General features: G+C 43.7%; 1 protein-coding gene across 3 annotated transcripts in view; it reads right to left on the reverse strand.

Moving 5' to 3' along the window:
* LOC105468484 (fer-1 like family member 6) overlaps nucleotides 1-18,635 on the reverse strand; it is a 214,810-nt gene that overhangs the window by 167,514 nt on the left and 28,661 nt on the right. For 2 of the 3 annotated variants that reach the window (XM_071067847.1, XM_071067849.1), the window contains exon 2: nucleotides 3,383-3,465. In XM_071067847.1, the coding sequence (XP_070923948.1) occupies nucleotides 3,383-3,465 (83 nt within the window). Of the gene's footprint in view, nucleotides 1-3,382; nucleotides 3,466-7,258; nucleotides 7,298-18,635 lie in introns of all 3 variants that reach the window. The other variant, XM_011718682.2, reaches the window with a different exon arrangement.

Below are 18,635 nucleotides of genomic sequence, written 5' to 3' on the forward strand. Positions count from 1 at the left end.
GAAGCAGCAAGACAAAATACCTGCTCCCCTCCTTGACTGCAAGGGCCTTCAGGCTGGGCCTTGCTGTCAAGTTTCAAGTTTCCAGTGAACATTCAAAGACACCTTACATATGCAAGAAAAGGTGCTAGGTTAGATGCTGAGGATGCAGGAATTAGCAAATCACGTACACCTCCCTCTAGGGGCATACATTCTGTTCATTCTGGAGGGTGAGACAGACCTCGAGGTAGAAAGGCAGTCAGCTAAAGCTTCTTGTACAGCATTCATTCACTAATTTATTGAGTTACTACTTTGTTCTCTTCAGTCTCTCACCGTGGAGCATCCAGGATGACCTTATAGACAACAGATCGTGTCACTTTTCTTAAAACCCCTTAATGGCTTTCCATTGCAGTTAGAATAAATCTGAAGTCCATATACAATCTGCAATTAGAGACCTGCCCCATCTGGTTCTGCCCACGCTTCCTGCCCACGTGGCCCTCTCATCCACTTCATGCACTCTATCCACAAGGCCCCCTTTCAGTTCCATCTAACCTCACAAGCTCTCTGCTGCTTGGAATTTTTCACAGGCATCCCCTCCCCCTGCACTGCTCTCCTCCCTGCCCATCACCCAGTGGGCTTCCTGTCATCCTTGAAGTTGTAGCTTAAATGTTACCTCCCCGGAGAATTCTTCTCTGCCTGCACTGAGAGACTCCCCAGCAGCCCACTGTCTGTTTTGGGGTTGTTTTTTTTTAAATAGCACTTTTCTCAACTTGCAATGCCATTAATTACCTCAGCCATAGTCCCAATAGGTAACAGATGGTATAATCAGAGTAAGATGATTTGAGGACGTTTTACAAAGATGTTTGTGTAGGAATACCACAAAGGGTCTTGTCATCATCTGGGGCTCGCAACAGCCAAGCTGTTGCCACTCCTAGGCACCCTGCAAAATTAGCAGAGAGAGCGAGCAGCTACCGGAACCCCGAAGGAAAGGAAGTCTGGTGGGGTCAGCCTCCCTGTGAGGAGCAGTGACCCTCCTGTAGGTGAGGGACAGGGTCACCTGGAGCCTGACTCATGCTCCTCCCTCCCACACCTCCTGCTGGGGCACCCCATTGGCCACAGCCAGCCCAAAGGCAGAGGGTAACAGACCTGGTCCATGCCCCCATAGAGGACAGAAAGCAGCTGGCTAAGGGTGGAGAATAGATCCAGAGGGGCAAATAGAAAAGTCCTGCACAGAGCTGTCCTCCCCTCGGACCATCCAGTCTTTGCCATTAGATTCCTAGAATTTAGCCCAGGGCTGACACTTAGACATTCCACTAATACATTTTGAATAAATGAGCAAATGGATGATTGTGAGAGGTACCCAATAACTATTTGTTGTGTAACTAATGGCTAGGTTAGGGTAGGGTAAAGAGAATTTTAAGAATTTAAGATGTAACTATGATGCCTCAAAATACACAGATAAAAAAAGCAAGAGACTTAGAAAGTTTCCAAACATTTCACCCCAAAAAGCCATAACTTTCCAGGCCAGGTCAAGAAGGCAAGACCAAAGTCTCTGTTCTGTGGGCTTTGTTTCTTCAGTCTCCCACAGGGCTGGCCTGTGGACAGCAGGATGGATGCTGTTTGCTTTCTAGGAAGGGCCGGGTTCCTCCCTGCGCTGTTTGCTTTGTGGGCTGCAGACTCTAGAATGAGCCACAGGAGCAAACTCCTCCTCTGAAATGCCTGTGGTCAACTGCCCTAGGTATCAGCTAGCTTCTCAGGGAGGGCTCTTAACTGGTGGCCGCCCGTGGGGTAGGAAACCCAGGCTCTGATGTAAGACTCACCTGGGATCAGGAGCCAGCTTCTCCACTTACTAGCTGTGTGACTTGGGGCAAACCACTTGCCTTCTCTGAACCTCTGTTATCAAATGGGGGCAACAGAATCTACTTTTCAGAGTCATGAACAATATATGTGAAGAAAAAGCAGCAGAGACCTATTAAATGTGTCATAAATACTAGTTTTCATAAGGTCCTAGAGGGAAAGGACTATGCCTGATTCGACCTTGTGTCACAAGGCCTACCACAGTGTTATAGTTTCAAAGACACCAGGAATAACCCCAAAGTCTTTTCCACCCACTCCCTGCTACAGTTTCACTGAATCAACAGGAACTTTTAAGCCTTAAGCCTTGTCCCCACTGAAAATGCAACGTCCCTCATTGTCAGTCCAAGGCTCTTAATCATGATCAATACCTGTGTGTAAATGAGTTTCCATACTTTTCTACCATAAGGATAGGTTCTACCTGAGGGCAAGGAGTGAAGTTGTTACAACATATGGCTACAGGACATCTGCAGTAGATGGCAGTGCAGCAGGCCCCCCAGGAGACAAGAGGGGTGAATTAACGAGACCCACGGTACAATTTTGATTTAGGAATGGTCCAGAAAACTAGCCTTGAGCTGGTTTTTAATCAAGGCTATGCAGCAGGAGAAGTCTCCAGAGGACCAACCCCATCTGTCCACTTGGAAACCATTGATCCAATTTGATTCAACAAACACTGAAGATCTACCCAATGCTGGGCCTGGCCTCTACGGATGCAGTTCATGCTATAAACTCAAGACTTTGCCCTGTTGGAGAAGGAAGTAGCCCATTCTAAGAGCAGAAAGTGAGATAGCCTGGATTTACATCCCAACACTGTTGCTTCCTGGCTGTGTACCTCCCATGCTCAGGGCCGGCCGGCTTCATGGATATGTGGTCTGTGCAGCCATACAGGACCCCAAGCTCAGAAGAACCTCATTGCACTTGGCTTAAGCTCTGCTGTCACCATCTTGACACTTTTAATAACTCCTTAACAACCGCTGTGCATTTTTATTTTTCACGGGGCCTTGCAAATGCTGCAGCGTCTCTTCCACATGTTATTTACTCTCTCTGCATCACTGTAAACTCATTTGTAAAACCGAGGTGACAATACCTACTGGGAATCAGTGGAAGGATTCAATGAGATGATGTGTGTGAAGCCTCCCCCACAGTAGGCGCAATCCTCTTATTTTCAAATTCCTGCTTGATCCTCCCCACAGCTGTGTGAGATCAGCCCAGCAACCCACATCATGACATTAGACAAAGGAGAAGCTGAGACTCAGAGCCACCCATCCTAGGTCACAGGACAAATAAGAACAGAAACAGAGTTTGAACCCTGCTGCTGCTTTCTCACGGGGACCCCTTCCATCCCCACTCACCTGTTTGGCCCAGATGACCAAGGGCCTTGGGAGTTATCTTGGGCCCACACCTGGGACTGGCAAGACCTAAAGGGTCAGAGGGCGGCACACTCACACTCCCCCTCACTCCCATTGAGAGGGAAATGCATTTTCAGCCAAGCAGGGGTCCGCTCTGTGACACTCACAGGCCCCAGTGGTCAGCGCCCCACCCCCAGCCTCACCTTTCGCAGCCTTGTTGGCTAGGATTAACCCCTTCTCTGCCTTATTTCTCTTCTTCTTCAGCTTCAGCCCAAACATCCCCTTTCTGAAAGAAGAAAAAAAAGAAACAATAATAAAAACTGAGTCATTCAGGCGTGTTAGGAGAAGGTAGACACACAAACACACCGAGCTTCATGAAGGCCATCAGCCTCCTCATCCACCCAGGATGGGGGCAAAAGACAAGTGTCAGGGGCACCCAACAAGCTCTCCAGGGAGCTCTCCTTTTGCAGAAACCACAAAAATCCCCCCCCAAATTGGAATCGTGAGGTCCACCTGGAATTGCATGTAGGTGAGGCAAACTGAATACTAATAGCACTAGCTGACATTTCTGTTTCTCCTGGCTCACCAGGCACTCTGCTAGGCACAAAAAAGCAGTCACATTGTTTAATCACCACAGCAAACCTCTCCTGCCCATCTTGCAGATGAGGAGCCAAGGCCCAGAGAGGCCAGGCAATGTTTCTAAGGTCACACAGTTCTGAACAACAGAGCTACCACTGGATCCCAGGCCTGCCCGATTTTAAAGTCCAGGGTCTAACCACTGGGCAACCGCAGCCTGTCTGCTCCCTTCAGCAGAGTGAACACTGTTACCAGACCTGGGCTCTCGAGACCAAGGTCAAGAAGGCCTGGAACTTGCTGAGGTCCCACCACAAGCGCACAGCTCAGCTGACACATGGCACATGCCCAAAATGTCCCCTGCTATTATCATCATTAGCCATGAGCAGGAAGCCATTTCTAAGCCTTTCTCCCCACCCTCCACCTGCCCCCAGATGGAGTCTTGCTCTGTTGCCCAGGCTGGAGCACAGTGGTGTGATCTCAGCTCACTGCAACCTCTACCTCCCGGGTCCAAGCAATCCTCCTGCCTCAGCCTCCCAAGTATCTGGGATTACAGGGGCCCGCCACCATGCCTGTAAGCCTCCTTCTCATCACAGGAAGCTCCCCAGTCCATGGTCTCTGACAGATAAGAGCATTCCTAATGCTCTGCCAGCCTCCCACAGAACCCCTTTCTGAGCTAGGGGACTACTGAGAACAGGGGTCTGGGACACAGACGGATGAAACTGGGCTGGAGGAAAAGTCCTGGCCTTGACGCAGGCAGACTGGCCAGCCTTGGAAAGAGGAGAGGAAGGAACAAGGAAGTGAACATTTGGAGGCAAAGGGAGGAGATGGCAGCAAAGGCTCAAACCCCATTCAGTGAACATCTGTGGGCCTGGAACGTGAAAGGCAGTGGAACAATCACAGTCTCCCATTTTGCTTGTATGTTTAGGACTTAGGATGTGTGGAGTGCAGTAGTTAAGATCAGCCTCCACAGTCGGACTGCCTAGATTCTAATCCCAGCACTATCTCTGCAACTTTCAACAAGTCACTTAGTCTCTCTAACCTTCAGAGTCCTCAGGTGTGAAATGAGATAATAAACGGAAAGCATTTAGCACAGTACCTGGAACATACTATCTGCTCAATAAACCTTAATTATTCTTATTGTCCTAAGGGTAAGATTAAGACCAGTGAGTGGAAGGCACTAGGACATAGATGTTCACTCAACTCTTTCACTTATTCTATTCACTTATTTGCTCACTTATTCTATGTATGTCCTGCTTTAATTCAGATAAGGAATTAAGGAGCCCCCACATCAGTGCTGTCTGAATAGTGGAGTGAACTGCTTTGGGAGGAAATGAGGTTCCCATTACTGGAGGTGTGCAAGCAGAGGTCTGAACACCACTGTTAAATGATGTTGTAGGGAAGACAAGCATCAGAAGGGGGGACTGGCCTAGGGGAATTCAGGGGTCCTTTGAGACCATGAGATACATTAGGATGGAAAGAATGGACTCTGAAAGCTCCCAGATGTGGACAGGACCCCGAACTCCTTGGGTAAGACCAGTACCTGCCTGCGCCTCAGTTTCCTCCTGTGTATAATGGAAATAACTGCTCTATAGGATTGTTGTGAGAATAAAATGAGGTAACGTAGCAAAGCACCTAAGACAGCATCTGGGATATAGAAAGTGCTAAATAAGTGCCCTTGTTGGAGGTAGCATTTTCCCCTTTGATTTGCCATCATCCTCTGATGAGAACATCATCCTATGTCTCCCAGCAATCTCTGGAGAACATACAGAAGGACGACTTCCAATAACAGTTTTCACTATTCTGTTTTCAAGGGATGCTTCCCAAGCCAGGGACCTAAAGCCAGTACCTTCCCAACCCTGAGTCGGCATTTGTGGTCCCCAGGTGCCCCCTGCCATGAGCAGTTCAAAGATGCAGAATCTCACGTTCCTGGGAACCTGGCCAATGGGCTCTGGAGGCTGCTTGAAGCAGCTAAATGACTTCCATCCACAAATAGGGAGTTGCTAATAATAAAAGACAGTATCTGCCAAAGGAGACATAAGGTTCCTTTCGGGAGCTGACATCCTCGTCATGGGTGGCCTCAGCCTTCTGAGTTCTCCTGTAGGGAAGCCAGTGCCTGAGGCACTGGGGCATGGCTGAAGATGCTGTCATGGGCCGGGGAAAAGGAAGAGATGACCCACCTCATAAAGACAGGCACCCCTGCCCTTCTGAAACCGAGAGCTCTGGACCCTGCTGCCCATTGGAGTCACCTAAGGAAGTTTACAAAAGTACTGATGTCTCAAACCAACTTCAGAGATTTTTAGTTACTCTAGGGCAGACCCAGTGTTGAGAAGCAGTGGTCTAGGCACAGCTCAGGCCTCCTGAAGAGTAAGTCAAATAAACTTCCAGGAATGCCCAAAGGATTTACAACCAGCGTGGCCCTCTTGGGTGGGCTGATGTTAGTATCACAAACACACAAGGTTGTTTGCCTGAAACTGTGAGTCAGTCATCAAGGGCACACCCAGCATGACTCCCAGCATGAAAAGGTTTCTTAATGAAAATTGATTTCTTCTCCACAGCCTTGTGTCGTCAAGCAGTTAGAGGAGGCATGGCTCACCAGCCCAGAACGATCTGCCACTGGCAGATCAGGTGGTAGAAAATGAACCCGTTACACAGGGCTCAACTCGGGCACCTGCCTGAATTCATTGTTAGCTCTAGAATTTGGGGTTGGATACTTAACTCAGATGCATATTTCTTCCCATGTGACACAAGGACATTTCTTACCCAATTCACAGGGTGATATTAAAATAGAAAACAATGTTTGTCAAGTGTAAAGTATGCTACAAAGTGTCACAATATTGATAACAAGGAAATGTGAGTTTGAACTTTTGTTTTGTTTTGTTTTTGTTTTTTGAGACAGAGTCTCGCTCTGTCGCCCAGGCTGGAGTGCAGTGGCGTGACCTCAGCTCACTGCAAGCTCCGCCTCCCAGGTTTACACCATGCTCCTGCCTCAGTCTCCTGAGTAGCTGGGACTACAGGCACACACCGCCACACCCGGCTAATTTTTTGTATTTTTAGTAGAGATGGGGTTTCACTGTGTTAGCCAGGATGGTCTCAATCTCCTGACTTTGTGATCCGCCTACCTGGGCCTCCGAGTTTAAAATATTTTTACACCTGTATAAAGCACTCGCTATGTGCCAGGAACATCATTTTACACACATTGTCTCCTAGGATCTCCACAGCATACCATGAGGAAGATGATATTATGATGCTTTCTGACAAAGGAGGGGCTTTCAGGGGTTTCCAGACAATGTATTGGGATCAACCATCAAATCAGGAAGACTTACCTGGTAAGTCACTAGGCAGCTGCCACCACATCCCTGACCTCCTCTACTCTGTAGAGAATTCCAGCATGAGAACCCTCCCACTTCACAAAAAGTATGGGGCTTTCTGGTTTAGGATCATAATATCTTCCCAGCGTCATCCCCAAGAAAAGGCAAGAGGTACACAGGAACCCCCATACCAACCTGGTCTCCTCAGGGTGAAAGCTACTGCGACTCCGATATCTGTATCCAAACAATAAGAGTATTAAATAAGGTATGTGTTAGATTTACTCAGCACGTTCAGGTGGCATCACTCAGTGTTTAACCATAGGGCCTGCACTGCAGGGAGGCAGCCAGCCTGGCATAAGAAAGGGGGACTGGACTGCTTGAGTGTGGGTCTCGTGCAGGCCATTTTCTAACTATGTCACTGGAGCTGGCCCTGGGACCTCTCTGAGCTCCAGGCTCCTCTTCGTTCCTCTTGTTCAGGAAGTGGCCATAAGGTTAGTTCTGCTTTTTCTCACTGGGATGTTACACATATGACTTTATTGATCCCTCATGCTGAACTAGTAAAAGCTCTACACATAGCTAATTTAATGTCATGTCCGTGGCTCGGCAGAGCCAGGATTAGAAAATTGCTTGCAGCCAGAGTTGCCATGTGTTCTCCCACTTGTGTCACCAGATTCCCCTTCTGCAATCACCTTCTCCACCTTCACTGCAGAATGGAGGCAGCTCAGGCCAAATGGCCAAACACTAAGTTACTTGTGTCAACAGCATGCCCAGTACTGGCCCATGCTGCTCTCTTCTCTACCTAAGAGGACTCAGGATGCAGGTTACCCGTGCACCTCACCTTCCAAACCCAAAACCATAATACCCAGTATGGGGCGGGGGGTGGGGGGGACTTCAGCTGAGAATTTATTTATGCGAAATCATTACAAACTAAAACCTATATCTATATATTTGATGAGTTCTTTTCATCCAAAGAATAAATTTGTATATAATGAGGTCTATCTTAAAAACAAAACAAAATCACAAAATTTTTCCACCATTCAAAGGTTATCTAAAGAGCCTTTGGGTAAAGTCCCAGTAGCCTGCTGGGAAATACCTTCTTGAGGATGCTCTAACTGGGTCCTCATCTTTCTAAGACTGGGATATATTCATTAACGGCAAACCACTACACATAGAAGCGGCTGTGTTGCAGAATTCAATAGAAATTGTTAAAATATAAAACCATGTGACACCCTGCCTTGCCATGCCTCTGTAAGTCTCTCTTTCCATGATCTTCTTATCAAAACTTACTTATTCAATGTTCTAGTTCGTTAAGGCAATGATACCCCAACTTTGGCTACACATCTAATCCATATGGGGGTAGCTTTCTAAAACTGCCCCACACTTGACCAGATCCCATCCCCAAGAGTATGATTTCACTGGTCAGTGATGGGACCAAGGCTCAGTGGTTTTTAAGCTCCCCTGGTGATTCTAATGTGCAACAGGTTTCCAAACCCTTGTGGTTAAGTAGACAGTACCGATGAGCTATCCTCTCAAAGAGAAACCTAAAGGAAATTTAAAAGAATTTCTTAATCAAAAGGAATGATTAAATGTATTAAATTCAGAACCTTTAGTAGATACATTTGGGTACACTGCACTTTACAATCCACCTCCACTTCCTTTCCACTCAACCTCAACCCCTGCAATTAGCCCACAAAATTGGCTACCTTCTCTACTTATACACAGGATTAGCTCAGCCTTGGAGGAACAGAATGCTCAGGTTCAGGAGAAAAACAACAATCCTCTTCTGGATCAAAAATGTCTCAAGCAAGGCTAATGGCCTGAATGGATGGGCCCTGGCTCCCAGTCTCACGGGAAGCAGTTCATTCTTGCCTAATGTGTTTTGAAATCCTTTTATCTCGTTGTGATAGTAGGTGGATGTTTCTGTGTTAGCCCCTCATTTTGTACATTATAGTCTCCTCAACCACTATAATCAGCTTCAAATATCACAACTCAACAGTGATCGAGAATCTTAATATTTTACCTGCAAGAGTCAGCTGCGTCTAGGAAATACACCTCCAAGGATGCTAATTAATTTCTCTTCCTGTGGCTTCTCTGAACCAAGAATGACTCAGGAATAATTCAGAGCCCCACTGTGTAAAGCCCATCCCCGTTAAGCCAGCCTCTCGTAGCCCTTCAGAGAAATTTGCTAAGTGTTCGAGGGCAAAATGGCAAGAGAGCAAGGCTGTAGGACTGCCCCAGGAAAATGGAGGCCTTCTTCTTGCATGCTTCCTGCCCACGCTGGGGCATGCCAACAATGCCCACGATAGAAAGAATCCTCCAAGGGTTGGGGGATCTTTTTCAGCCTGGGGTCACTGGCCTCCATCTTCTCCTGCTCCTCGCCCTCTACAGCTAAGCATCAGCACATCACACATGATGGGGCTGTTTAAAGTGCGAGGAAAATAGAAAAACAAATATTGGCAAGTCAACAATGCAGTACAGATAGGACTACTAGATGCCCCCACTGCAGCCTAAAACTTCCTCTTGCCTGGGCCCCTAACAAAATGGTTCGTCTTTCCTATTCCATCTTCTTTATATCCAGGTGAATTAAAGCCCTACTCTTCACTCTCCTAAACATCAAGAAATCAACCTTTAAGCCAAAAATAGACTACAGACCACTTCTCAGCACTTGGAATAAGCAGATCTTTCTCCCTTTGTCCCAGCATAAATGAATCTTCAAACTCCCATCTTTTTTAGGCTTTCTGCTTTTTCTTCACTCCCCAAACCTTCTTCCTCCCATATATTGCTTGATTATCTTTTGGTGGAATTATTAGAATTTGGCATTAGGTTTACATTCCTCACTTGGGAAGGGTTAAGGTCCAAAGCTCTTATTCCCATATGGTCTTTCTTCCTTTGGGTCTACCTGCCCACAGAACATTTGTATTCTACTTTCTGCTCTGCTGTGCAAGTGGAAATAACCACTGAGCAGGGCTTCTCCTCCCTGCAGCTGAGTGGGCAAGTCCATCTGATTCAGAGGGAAGTATTCGAAAATCAATCTGGACTCTAGTCCAAGCAGCTTCCTCAAATTGAGCTTCACCAGCAATTGAGGTAATATTTTGATCCTTAGTGGATGTCTGGGTTTCTTTCTCAATTGGTTTTGAACATCTAGGGTAAAGAAAAGGGTATGGTTATAACCTCAGGAACACCAATACACTGACTAATAACAGATTTTATTACAAATGGGAATCATTAAACTTCCTAAACTTACTAAGAGAGGATCTATGAAATTCCTCTGAACCTCATTTTTTCTTTTGATGCTGTGGACATTAAAAATAGGAGAATGGGTACTATGTTAAACTAAATTAAACTACTACCTTTGCTGCAGGATTGTCAGAGCCTTGTACACTGTGACTCTCCAAGAGGGTGCTGTTGTATTCAGACTTTTCCAAATGGATTTGAGCACCACAACTTTATCATTAAACATCTATTAATATCTTCAAGAACAATACTTAGTAGTGCAGAGAAGGAGAATCCTGACAACTTTCAGTGTTCTTTTTTCTTTTGAAGCTTTCCTGAGATGAGCAATGATCAAGGATGACTGGGGAAATGGAGGAACTCAGGACATCTCTCCCATGCATTCCCTCCTCTGTGTCCACAAGGCTCCTGGTGCTAGTTCAAACTTCACTGTTCTGTTCTGCTTCTGTTCTGCTTCTGTTCTTTCCCTCCTGAAACCTACTCTCTATTCCACAGCCATCTTTGCAAATCAGAAGAACAGAGAATTTTCTGAATCTCACAAACAATATTTACAAAAGTCCTTGAGTCAGTATCATACCAATATAATAAAATATCATATCATATCATATCAGTACACAATGTAAATTGTCCTCTGATATTAAAAAAAAAGGAGACAGGATGCCTGCTACTTCCCTTCTATTTAACATTGCACTGGAGGCCCTGACCAACTCAATAGTGTCTGTCTAGTTGAATTAGTAACTGAATTTAGCAGGATACCTGGAATCTCTGGGACACATTTAAAGCAGTGTGTAGAGGGAAATTTATAGCACTAAATGCCCACAAGAGAAAGCTGCAAAGATCTAAAATTGACACTCTAACATCACAATTAAAAGAACTAGAGAAGCAAGAGCAAACACATTCAAAAGCTAGCAGAAGGCAAGAAATAACTAAGATCAGAGCAGAACTGAAGGAGATAGAGACATAAAACACCCTCCAAAAAATCAATGAATCCAGGAGCTGGTTTTTTGAAAAGATCAACAAAATTGATAGACTGCTAGCAAGACTAATAAAGAAGAAAAGAGAGAAGGATCGAATAGACACAATAAAAAATGATAAAGGGGATATCACCACCAACCCCACAGAAATACAAACTACCATCAGAGAATACTACAAACACCTCTACGCAAATAAACTAGAAAATCTAGAAGAAATGTGTAAATTCCTGGACACATACACCCTCCCAAGACTAAACCAGGAAGAAGTTGAATCCCTGAAGAGACCAATAATAGGCTCTGAAATTGAGGCAATAATTACTAGCCTACCAACCAAAAAAGTCCAGGACCAGGCAGATTCACAGCTGAATTCTACCAGAGGTACAAGGAGGAGCTGGTACCATTCCTTCTGAAACTATTCTAATGGATAGAAAAAGAGGGAATCCTCCCTAACTCATTTTATGAGGCCAACTTCATCCTGATACCAAAGCCTGGCAGAGACACAACAACAAAAAAAGAGAATTTTAGACCAATATCCCTGATGAACATCAATGCAAAAATCCTCAATAAAATACTGGCAAACTGAATCCAGCAGCACATCAAAAAGCTTATCCACCATGATCAAGTGGGCTTCATCCCTGGGATGCAAGGCTGGTTCAACATACACAAATCAATAAATGTAATCCAGCATATGAACAGAACCAAAGACAAAAACCACATGATTATCTCAATAGATGCAGAAAAGGCCTTCGACAAAATTCAACAGCCTTTCATGCTAAAAACTCTCAATAAATTAGGTATTAATGGGACATATCTCAAAATAATAAGAGCTATTTATGGCAAACCCACAGCCAATATCATACTGAATGGGCAAAAACTGGAAGCATTCCCTTTGAAAACTGGCACAACACAGGGATGCCCTCTCTCACCACTCCTATTCAACACAGTGTTGGAAGTTCTGGCCAGGGCCATCAGGCAGGAGAAAGAAATAAAGGATATTCAATTCGGAAAAGAGGAAGTCAAATTGTCCCTGTTTGCAGATGACATGATTGTATATTTAGAAAACCCCATTGTCTCAGTACAAAATCTCCTTAAGCTGATAAGCAACTTCAGCAAAGTCTCAGGATACAAAATAAATGTGCAAAAATCACAAGCATTCCTATACACCAATAATAGACAAACAGAGAACCAAATCATGAGTGAACTCCCATTCATAATTGCTTCAAAGAGAATAAAATACCGAGGATCCAACTTACAAGGTATGTAAAGGACCTCTTCAAGGAGAACTACAAACCACTGCTCAACGAAATAAAAGAGGACACAAAACAAATGGAAGAACATACCATGCTCATGGATAGGAAGAATCAATATCGTGAAAATGACCATACTGCCCAAGATAATTTATAGATTCAATGCCATCCCCATCAAGCTACCAATGACTTCCTTCACAGAATTGGAAAAAACTGCTTTAAAGTTCATGTGGACCCAAAAAAGAGCCCGCATTGCCAAGACAATCCTAAGTCAAAAGACAAAACCTGGAAGGATCACGCTACCTGACTTCAAACTATACTACAAGGCTACAGTAACCAAAAGAGCATGGTACTGGTACCAAAACAGAGATATAGACCAATGGAACAGAACAGAACCTTCAGAAATAATACCACACATCTACAGCCAACTGATCTTTGACAAACCTGACAAAAACAAGAAATGGGGAAAGGATTCCTTGTTTAATACATGGTGCTGGGAAAACTGGCTAGCCCTAGGTAGAAAGCTGAAACTGGATCCCTTCCTTGAAAAATTAATTCAAGATGGATTAAAGATTTAAATGTTAGACCTAAAACCATAAAAACCCTAGAAGAAAACCTAGGCAATGCCATTCAGGACATAGGCATGGGCAAGGACTTCGTATCTAAAACACCAAAAGCAATGGCAACAAAAGCCAAAATTGACAAATGGGATCTAATTAAACTAAAGAGCTTCTGCGCAGCAAAAGAAGGAAACTACCATCAGAGTGAACAGGCAACCTACAGAATGGGAGAAAATTTGTGCAATCTACTCATCTGACAAAGGGCTAATATCCAGAATCTACAAAGAACTCAAACAAATTTACGAGAAAAAAACAACCCCATCAAAAAGAAGGATATGAACAGATACTCTCAAAAGACATTTATGTAGCCAACAGACACATGAAAAAATGCTCATCATCACTGGCCATCAGAGAAAAGAAATCAAAACCACAATGAGATACCATCTCACACCAGTTAGAATGGCAATCATTAAAAAGTCAGGAAACAACAGGTGCTGGAGAGGATGTGGAGAAATAGGAACACTTTTACACTGTTGGTGGGACTGTAAACTAGTTCAACCATTGTGGAAGACAGTGTGGTGATTCCTCAAGGATCTAGAACTAGAAATACCATTTGATCCAGCCATTCCATTACTGGGTATATACCCAAAGGATTATAAATCATGCTGCTATAAAGACACATGCACACATATGTTTGTTGTGGCACAATTCACAATAGCAAAGACTTGGAACCAACCCAAATGTCCATCAATGATAGACTGGATTAAGAAAATGTGGCACATATACACCATGGAATACTATGCAGCCATAAAAAAAGATGAGTTAATGTCCTTTGTAGGGACATGGATGAAGCTGGAAACCATCATTCTCAGCAAGCTATCGCAAGGACAAAAAACCAAACACTGCATGTTCTCACTCTCTGTGTGGGAATTGAACGATGAGAACACTTGGACACAGGAAGGGGAACATCACACACCGGGGCCTGTCATGGGGTGGGGGGAGGGGGGAGGGATAACATTAGGAGATATACCTAATGTAAATGACGAGTTAATGGGTGCAGCACACCAACATGGCACATGTATACATATGCAACAAACCTGCACGTTGCACACATGTACCCTAGAACTTAAAGTATAATAATAAAAAAAGTCAATTGTACCTTTTATACCAAAAACAAAGAATTATAAATCAAAATTGGAAATAAAAGATTTTATAATAGCATCAAAATTCAAAAACTCAGGAATAAGTCTAAGAAATACAAATAAGACCTATACTCTGGAAATTACATAATAAGATGAATGAATGAATATTCTATGCTTGTAGATTGGAAACTGCAATGTTAGAAAGAGGTCAAACTTCCCCAGTTTGATTTGGAGATTATTTACTATATTTGCTTTGTAAAAATTTTCAATTCATACACTTAGGATTTGTGAGTATGGCTTTTTATGTTTATATGTTATGCTTCAAGATTTAATTTTTAAAAAGAATAGATTTTCAGACTGAACGCCCTGGCTTTGAGAATCAGTTTAGCCACATGCTAATTATGCAACCTTGAGTAAATCCTTAACCTCGCTGTGCCTCAGTTTCTTCATTTGTAAAATGGAGGATGAGTTATGTCTCTCTTACAGGACGATCAAGGATATCAAATGAGATAATAGAGACAACATACTGTTTGTAAACACTGAAGTGTTACATCCTACACATGTTAATTAAATTTAAAAACCAACTCAACCTACTATGAATGTCTCTTAGGGTTCTCCACACTATAGCCTCAGTTCACCAACGCAGCACTTGACCTTCAAACCCTGTACTCCAGTCTGATGGACAGCTCCTCCTAAACTCATCACACTCTCTTGTCCATGAACCATTGCTCACCGTAGGCCTTCCATTGAAAGTGACTTCTCCAATCTCTACATAGCAATACCCAAATCTTTCTCCTAGGCCCAGCTCAACTGCCTCCTTTGATGTGATATGTTCTCCAATTTTGCAATGGAGCAACAAGTCACTCATTCCTCTGGACTCCGCTAGCACTTTGTTCTTATCTCTATTATATACTTATCACGTGGATCATTACAGTTACTTGAAAAAACAACCTTCTCCTTTATTAGATGCTGAGCTTTTGAAGGCAACAGTCATGCCTAGTTTACATATGCACCCTCAGTATCTAGCACCATGCCTGGCACATAGCAGGGCCCAATGAATGTTGGATTATGGATAGATGAATGGACAGATGGAGTCTACAGACAGAAAGCTCCACAAGAATTCAATGGAAGTTCTCTGGTCCTATTTAAAAATGTATCACATAACAAAAAAAGAGTTAAAATCATTCCAAGTCTGAGAACACAGGCAGAAGATAATAATCCTAATATTAATCTTGGAAATGAGGAGAAAAAGGAAATTATTCACTCTGGGGCCTGAAAAACAATTTGTACTCTGTTAATAGAGCAGCAGCTCTGGCTGTCACCCAGCCTCAGTCTCCATCCATTTTTTAAAATCATTTCCTTTTCTAATGCAACCTCCTTTTTTCTTTCTCTTCATCATACCTACTTTTTTTTTTTTTTTTTGAGACTGAGTCTTGCTCTGTCACCCATGCCAAAGTGCAGTGGTGGGATCTGGGCTCACTGCAACCTCCACCTCCCAGGTTCAAGTGATTCTCCTGCCTCAGCCCCACAAGTAGCTAGGACTACAGGTGCGTGCCACCACACCCGGCTAACTTTTTGTATTTTTAGTAGAGACAGGGTTTCAACATGTTAGCCAGGATGGTCTCTATCTCCTGACCTGGTGATCTGCCTTCCTTGACCTCCCAAAGTGCTGAGATTAGAGGCGTGAGCCACCGCACCCAGCCCCTAGATACCTTTTATTGGTTGGCTATTTCTCTACAACCAGTCCCTTATGGTCATTCAAAAAAAAGTACACAGAGCCTTGTTGCGTTCCAGGCACTGCACTAGGCCCTGCCATTTTGGTCAAGAAGAGATGAAATAATAAAGTCATTTCTATGTCTGACTTTGTGCAGAATGACTACAGAAAAAAAGGTTGAGTTCAAGTAGGAGTTGGAAAACATTCAGTTGTTTGAATTGGGAAGGATTCTAATAATAAAGTCCAGGTGCCTCCACCAAGGGTTCAGATGTGGGAGGAAGAGAGGGAGGACTGAGTATGTAACCAGGAGGCCCAATGTGGCTACCACCACTCCTCTCATACCTGAGGGGATCCATTTTTATGTTTTACATATTAAGGAGTTTGAATAATATGTGAATAAACTTAAGTTTGAAAGTTTGAAAACCACCAATCAAAACCAACCTGTTCAGCCTGGGCACAGTGGCTCACACCTGTAATCGCAGCACATTGGGAGGCCAAGGCGGGAAGATCACTTGAGGTCAGGAGCTCGAGACCAGCCTGGCCAACATGGCGAAACCCTGTCTCTACTGAAAATACAAAAACATTTAGCTGGGTCTGGTGGTGTATGCCTACAATCCCAGCTAATGAGGAGGCTGAGGCAGGAGAATCACTTGAACCCAGGAGGCAGAGGTTGCAGTGAGCCAAGATCGCCCCACTGCATTCCAGCTTGTGCGACAAAGTGAGACTCCATCTCAAAAACAGACTAACTAACTAACCTGTTCATTAAACAGATAGCAAAATTGAGGTCCAGTCTAGAGAAAAGAACGAACCAGTTCAAGGTCATAAAATCTGTTCATTGGAAGAGCTAGTACTTCTGGATGTTCCCTTATCCTGTGTTTAGCCACTAGGAATGCTAAGACCTAAGCAAGCATCAACCCCCCTACAACGCTTCCTCTCTAAACCTAGGCCAGGTGACCTGTGATAACAGATACACTTTGAATCCCATTCAGTCAAAAATTGACTTTTTTTCCAATAGAGTTTCACTTCAGAACTCCTATACATTACATAAAATGTTCCAAGGGGTTAAAAGTGACAGTCTAATTATTTTTCTGTATATACTAAAGATGTATGAAAGGAAGTTCATATCTGTTAAAAGCAAAAGCAGTTCAATGTTGAAAATGAATGACTATGTTATTTCAAATGTGACCTGCAAAGGATCTGACTTTCTTTGCATGTCTGAGTTCTTTAATAGCTTCTATAACCAAGAGGAGGAAAAATTTACTTCACTCAAGCTGATTAGTTCCAAGAATAAAAGCTTTAATTAGCACAGTCAAATGAAGCTCTCTAAATCAGTTAAAACCTGCAATATAATGAGGCAACTCAATGCAATTGCTCACAAACAGCTTCCAATCATCCATACCTCAGACATGACTTTTAAAAAGTCTCCACCAGAAATTTATTGCTTCAGTTTTCATTGATGTCCTGCATAGAAAAAAATAAACCTGAAGGCTCATCTGTCAACCCATGCAATCAAACATAACTTTGAAGGCATTTTGGAGAGGCTTTATAAAATAACTTATCTTCAAGTGAGCTTTTTGTGTGAGATTTACAGGGCCCCCACAACAACAGCATCCCATCAAACCTTCTCTCCCTCTCTGCACTAAGGCTCTGCTCAGGTTCTTTATAAATTACTTTTGCAGAAGCTGAAGTTGGAGCCTCTTGAACAGGGGGAGGAGCTCAATCCTGTCAACTTCTCCAGGAGTCACTATCCTTGAGATTTCAGCCTCAGCTCAGGGTCAAGATGTATTGTTTCCCAAACACACAGGAGCTTCCCAGTCCAGTCCTCTCAGTCTCAACTTGGAAACACAAAAGGAGGTCTAAAGTCATGGCTGGTCTCAGGCCTTGAACTCAGGGAACACAATAAAGATTTGCTACTGAAGATGATAAACTCACCAACTGCACAAACAATGAGGAAAGCTTCATTGATCCCCAATCTATGATGGGAGCAAAATCAGAAATGGAGAAATCCATATATTGCACTTACACATAAACGTGATGCAACACTTCCCGTACCTGCTTAAAAGCTCAGCCTACAGAGAGACATGTGTCACACATGTAAAACAAGGAGAAGGATGGAGCCAAGACCCTGAGTAGATAAATTGTGCCTACAGGTCCTATTCGTACAACGCTTTACACTCCTCCAAGCACTTTGCCATATATGGAACTCTAGCAGAAGCCCTGCGAGGGAAAAGGAGGCTGGCAGTATTTTCACAGCATACTGGGTAAGACACAGGCCCAGGTCTGGTTACCCTCTACCTCATATAGTGTGTGTGACCCAGAGCAAAATGCGTAACTTTTCTATGCTTGTACTTCCTCATCTGTAAGATGAGTATCAACTAGTACCTACCTCATAGAGTGCTAAGGATTGAGAGTGTGTGTGTGTGTGTGTGTGTGTGTGTGTGTGTGTGTGTGTGTATCACTTAGCTCCTGGCATATGAAAGAAAATAGTTACTATTCTTATTTGAAGACAAGAAAACAGGCTCTGAGAGGTTAGACAACTTGCTCAAAGTTACCCAGTTATGAATTGGCTAAGCTGAGGGCAGAGCTGGGTCTTCTTGTTATTGACTGAATGCTTCTCCTTCTACACCACACTGGGATTGAGCCAATATACAGTTGTTCATTATATATTTGATAATAAAATGGATGACTATGTGTGTTAAATATG

The sequence above is a fragment of the Macaca nemestrina genome, chromosome 8 (assembly GCF_043159975.1).
Source record: "Macaca nemestrina isolate mMacNem1 chromosome 8, mMacNem.hap1, whole genome shotgun sequence".
Lineage (NCBI taxonomy): Eukaryota > Metazoa > Chordata > Mammalia > Primates > Cercopithecidae > Macaca > Macaca nemestrina.